The 5938-nt window shown below is 53.1% G+C and overlaps 1 protein-coding gene across 5 annotated transcripts in view; it reads left to right on the top strand.

Annotated features, from left to right (window-relative positions):
• MICALL2 (MICAL like 2) overlaps positions 317-5938 on the top strand; it is a 23764-nt gene continuing 18142 nt past the window's right edge. For 4 of the 5 annotated variants that reach the window (XM_021412232.1, XM_021412231.1, XM_021412233.1 and 1 more), the window contains exon 1: positions 317-543. In XM_021412232.1, coding sequence (XP_021267907.1) covers positions 401-543 — 143 coding nt within the window. In that variant the 5' untranslated portion in view covers positions 317-400. Of the gene's footprint in view, positions 544-1376; positions 1653-5938 lie in introns of those variants that run through there. The other variant, XM_021412234.1, reaches the window with a different exon arrangement.

The raw sequence follows: 5938 nt of genomic DNA, 5'->3' as shown, positions 1-5938 counted from the left end.
CCGGGCCTTGCCGGCGGTTTGCAGGGAGCTGGAGCAGCGCCCGTCTGCTCGCCCACAAGAGGGGAGCGCGCTGCATTGTGTGAGGCAGCTCCCCTCGGCCGTGTGCCACACGCAGCGCTGCGCAGACCCCGTACCACGCTTCGCGCTGTCTTTACACGGCCCTGGGGCAGGGCGAGGGGCCGGGGCTGCCGCCATCCACTCTCACCCCTGCCTCGTGACCCACGGCCCATCCGAAACGGAGCCTTCGGGGCCGTCCGCACGTCCCGCACGGCGGGTGAGGCGGGCCCGGCTGAGGACGGCCGTGAGGGGCCGCCGCCTCCCGCCCCTTTCCCCGCCTCCTCCTCCCGCCGCTCGCCACACGCCCGCGGCTCCCGCAGGCGGCACGGCCCGGGGCTGCGCCATGGCGGCCATCCAGAACCTGCAGCTGTGGTGCAAGCAGCAGTGCGAGGGCTACCGCGATGTCAGCATCACCAACATGACCACCTCGTTCCGCGACGGGCTGGCCTTCTGCGCCATCCTGCACCGCCACCGCCCCGACCTCATGTGAGTACCCCGGCACCCCGGCTCACAGCGGGAGCCCGTCCCGTCTCCTCAGCGGATGCTGCGCTCGGGCGGTCCTTGTGCCCCGAGCTCCGTTAGCACCAACGCTGAGAGTCTGTGAGCAGCGAGCTGCTTTTCCTCCTTCCCTCCTCCTGCAGGCAGCTGCGGCTGTAAGATAAACCCTTTCAAAACGCCCTTTCTCTGTTGCACGACGCGTTCAGGCACCGCTTTGGGGAACGTTTCCTTCTTCGCTGTCTGTGTTTGTTTAGTCTCGGCCGAGCGGCAATCCGACGGCTGCGAGCTGGGAAGCGTGCGTGATTCATTAGCAAAGCAGGGAGCTCTGCGGGGCGAATTCCCACCCTGGGCGCTGGGCGGGGGCCCTCCTCACAGGGCACCGCTGTGGCTGCCTTCCTGTCTCTGCACTGCCCGCTTTCCCAGCCGGAGCTCCGTCCGTGGGAGGCAAAGCGTTGCCAGCCCTTGCTGGTTTCTCTGCCGTTGTCCCGTGGGTTTTGACCTGCCTCTGCCCAAACATAGCGTCTGGGTATGAAAATTGTTAACGGAAACTAAAAAAAAAAACAACTAGGAAGCGTCCTAGGTTTTGTCTTCTTTTAAAAAGCTTCTGGGCTCGTGCACTTTGAGGTGGAGGATCGAGGAGGGAACAGGCAATGGAGCAGCACAGCCCAGGTGTATTGGTTTAAGCATTAGGTCATTCCCAGTTAGACGTGGCTGACTGGGGGAGGTCTGAGGTGTGCGTTCTCTACTGGGATTTTCCAGTTGTTTCTTGAATTCTGCCTTTTCTTCAGTCTCCCAGTACAGCCTGACACCTCTGTATGTATAGAGATCTTTTACAGGTGTCTCGCTGCTGGTGGAAGCCCAAGGAGAAGCTGTCGTTTGGCTCTCACTCCTCTCTGTAGCTTTGAAACTTGGAAGGGGCCAGAGCAGCCTTGAGAACAGAAGGCTGCAAGAACTTAAGGCGCACCCGCTCCACCATTCCATCTTTGCAAGTGCTTGGGCTGTCGCCATGGCGTTGCTGTGTGTGGCTTCCTGACATGCTGTCACATCCACGTGACTCCAAATATTTCCCTTCCTTCCATTCATTCACAGTCCCAAAGGTATGAAATATCAGCGCAGAAGGGTTGATGTGATGGGAGGTGCTCGTGGAGGGCCTGGGGCCTCTTCCTGGCCAGCTCTGCTGCCTGCCCATCCGGAGTGTGGATGTGAGCAGGGCTCAGCAGCTCGGGAACCGGGTCATCAAGCTGACACCTTTAGTGGGTTTTAGAATCCTAGAACTGTGCGCTGAGGGTTGTGGATAGACGTATCTTAAGTAAACGTTTCTGTGCTGGAGAGGGGAAAGGATCCCTGCGGCATCTCTGTTCCTGCTGAATTCCTCTCATGCTGCAAATCCTGGAGGACCTTGCAGAAACCCTTTTTTGACTTGGACCAGCTCAGCAAGGCTGCCTGGAGGTTAAAGTAAGAAACTTTTTGCCGTGACTTTCCTCCTCCTCAGTGTCAGTGGTGCAATGTAGGAAATCACCAGGTATACTCTTGGCCGGACAAAGTCCTGCTGAACGTAAATTATACTTTGAAATAGTTGTTGTTTTGGGCTGTCACGTGTGCCTCAGCTCCCAGGGCTGAGTACTTGTGCGGCTTCCCTGTGAATCTGTAAAAGCCCTTTTGGCAGTTTGGCGGCTGGGTGTACGTGTGGCTGTGATTTTGCTTCTTGGGGGCTCAAAGTGGTTTCTCCTGAGCTCCTCCTCTTGCTCCCAGAAAAGTTGAAGATTAAACACATCATACTGAAAACAAAACCAGAATTGGATAACTGGTGTTCGGAGAGCTGGTGTGTTTGCTGCAGCTCTTGTATATAAATTGCTTGCAGGACACGATGCAGTCACAGCAGCAGAGTTTTGTAACTGTGTTTTCCGTCTCGGTTTACATTCTTGGGCTGAGGAGTGCATGATATGGAGAGGTGATTTCTCCTTGAAAGAGCCTGAGGAAATTCACAGGAAAACTTGAAGCAATTACAAAGCGTGGTAATAATCATGTGCTCCTCTTGTGGGTTCTGTGGGTCAGAGGGCAGGTTGGTGCAGGGCTCTTCCCTCTTGTTTTCTTGCCAGGAAACATATGGACTGCGTGGTGACTCCTCTTAGACTTGGCCAGTTCTGTATGTTATCAGTGAGCAGGGATGGCTGTGTAAAATTAGAAACCCATTTCCAACTCGCTTCCCACTCACCCGGGGGTGTGCAGACAGACTGGGCGCTGGGGGAGCGGAGGCACATGCTGAATTACCATGGAAATCCATTTCACTGTCATCCCAGCTGAAGCGTGCGTGGTACTCAGCCATGGGTGCGAGCCCATTTTCTGGGATGGTGGCAGAGCACCCAGTCCTTCAGGTCAGAGGGCGCACAGCCTTACAGTGGTGTGCCCTGCTCTGCAGCTGCTGGCTGTGATGGCATTGGTTGAGCCAGCTCTGGCCGGAGGTTTTTCTGCTCCCCGTGTGATAAGTGAGTTAGAAGCAGCAGGGGAGCCACCCACACTCACTCTGATATTGATGCCAGATGTCGAGTAAAGGTTTTGATTAAGCTCCTTCTCTTCATCCTGGATCCTGCTCATTCCAGGAGTGCTGGCAGTGTTTAGCTTAGCGTTCTGGGAATGAGGTGGTTGTGAAATCCCCCTTGACAGCTGTGTGCTTGGACATGCATGTTTGGTGGCCAGAACAGAGCAGCTGTGTGCATCCGTTCCTCCAGCAGCATTTTCTGGGTTACTGTCATCTCAGCCAGGCAGGATGAGGCCGTGAGCTGCCAATATGGACAGGGAGTTGATAGCCTCTGGACTTTCCCTTTTCAGTCTGCTCTAAGGTGAAGGTTCCAAGGGAGTTAGTGTTTGCAGCATCAGCACAGAGGAAGCACACGTGCTTGCAGAGGGCTGTGGCATGCTTTGTGAGCACTGGGTCTGTGCAGCTGGAGCAGTGGGTGGTCGCAGAGATTTTTGGGCACAGGAAATGCTTGGCCGCTTTTTGCTAGGAGATGGACTTTTTGGAGAGCTAAAAACTTAACTTCTATTCCTTTGCTAGTGAACTCCACTCTGATTTGTTTCCAGCACTGGAGGCACTCTCCTGGGTCAGGTTTATGTTTCTCACCTCTTCCAATTAATTCAGTTGCCTGTGTTTCCTCAGCGGAGAACTCCTACTTCTCCGTTTGTATTAGCTTTGCTTTCTTAGGATTACACTGGTCTGGAGAGCTTTGATATTCCAAGATAGGAGATGCACCAGCAAGATCAGCTTCCAGAATAAATACTGTATGCAAACTGTTCACCCAAATAACCAAGGAAGCAGAGAAGCTGTGAGGGCACAAAGTTCTTGAAATGACCAAGGGAGCTGGTTGTTTCCACCCTCCTTGGGGAGCAGGAGGGGATTTCAAATGTTCACCATCAGAGGTTCAGGTGTTTAGGTCCCTGTTCCGTTCCACACAAGTGGGAGGCTGAACAAACGATGCTATGGCAAACAGTGTTCAGCAAGGTGTGAGAGCCACAGACTGGCAATAAATAGGTCACTGCTATCACTGAGCTGGCACGGATCTCCTTCAGGCCTGTCCCTCTGCATTTTGATGTGCTGATGCAGTGCAGTGCCAGGACCCGTCGTGGCATTGTGTTTCCAGCCCCTTGCTGTGTGCACAGCTCCCACTCCTGCTGTCCCCTCCTCCCTTGGTGCTGTGTTACACCTCTGCATGGCTGAGCAAGCTGCAGCTCCTTGCTGTCTTGCAGGTGTTTTCCTGTGCTCAAGATGTTCGTGTTGCAGAGGCTTCATTGGCAGCGGAACCGGCAGTGAGGCAGAGAACTCCAATATCTCCTTCAGCTGGCTCTTAAAAAAGCTGATTTTCTTGCCTGACACAAAACAGAGTGATTGTATCTATTGTTTTAATGAAACTTTTTTGTCTCATAGTTATTTTCATCCATTGTCTCAGGCAAGGGAAGTCTCGTGGCAGGATCACTGCTTGGAGAAAAACCTCTGCAAGTCCCTTTGCTTTTGCACAGGAAAGAATATATGATTCAAAGCTGGGATGTGCCTTGTCTTTGTGTGCTTCTTGGGGAGTGTGACCTCTGGGTCTGCTCTGCTGCTTACTGTTCATTCTTTCCTTATCCAGCATAGCAGACCCCAGTGTGGAAAACAGGAGGTGTCCTGGGCTGTGCATGAGATTTTTAGGTGCCTTATTTATAATGTAATGCTCCACTTTCAGTATAAAGTAGGTGAAGCACCTGGCTTGATCCTTGCTGTTACAAGTCGTGGAAAAAGTTCCCCTGCTGCGCTGGGGATCGTGTGTTTGCTTCATGAATAGATGGCTGTGAGCCGGCTCTGCCCTGGCTTTAGCACCGCTACTCACACTTCTAGAGGTGAGGCCAGCAGGGGTGAAGCAGCATCAGTTACAGAGGGACTGCATACAAACATGCAGAGTTGGTGGTGTAGCACTTGCTTGTCAGCGAGAGTTTCCTTGCTGATAAAAGCCTTGCACTCTGCTTTGTGCCAACAAGTACAAGGATTGTAAAGCGAAACTGGATTATTGGAAAGGAGTTGACCTTGTGCATTGCCCGGGCAGCAGGGCTGACGTCCAGAAGTCAGTACTGTAGCCCCAGGTTAGCAGTCATGATCAGTTTAAAACAAGCTGATGGTGAACGTTTCCTAAGGAAGAGACGCTCTCTGTTGTGGGTGAGAAAGCACGCTGTGTGGGCTCTGCTTCCAAGGCACAGGCTGCCCTATGCTTTCTCATCTGTCCTTCCAGGTTTTAGAGTTCTGGACGTAGCCTGGTGGCACCTGCGTGGGACCAGAGAGCACGTGTGGGGGGGAGAGAGCAAGTGGTGGAGACGGGAAAAGAAAAGGGAGGTGATGTCCAGGGCCAGCAGAAGGGAAGGAGGATTGTTGACTTTGGCTCGTAACTGCAGACAGTAATTGTCTCTTCCTTTTTGGTTATTAGTTATGATTACAAATCAGAGGTGACAGCCCCAGGGAAAGGAGAACTAGATTTTTACAAGCAACTTTGGTGTTACCAGTTACAGGATTGTGCTGTGGGCAAGGGTATTTCTCGTGCAGATGCTTGGTCCTGATTTTGTAAAGCTATATCAGAGGAGGAAAGAGAATTTGAAACCAGAACTTGTGTACTGGTGGAACCAGCAGCATCTGAGGTCAGAATATGTGAGTGTATCGAAGGACCATGAGATGCATGCGGCATTGGAGGTACCCAGCCCTTCTCCAGTGTGTGAGCTAAACCTTTGGGGAGGCAAACTGGAGGAAATTTGCATGTGTCTGCTTGGAAAGCATTTCCAAGGAGAGAGTGTTGCAAGTCTGGCTGGCAGCCATAGGTTTATACTCTTGGGGTGGGAGAGAAGCAAGGCTTTCTGCGGGGGGGGG

This window comes from Numida meleagris, chromosome 13 (assembly GCF_002078875.1).
Source record: "Numida meleagris isolate 19003 breed g44 Domestic line chromosome 13, NumMel1.0, whole genome shotgun sequence".
In the NCBI taxonomy this organism is placed as follows: Eukaryota; Metazoa; Chordata; class Aves; order Galliformes; family Numididae; genus Numida; species Numida meleagris.
The sequence above is the reverse complement of the archived record's forward strand: the minus strand, read 5'-3'. Positions and strand labels throughout refer to the sequence as shown.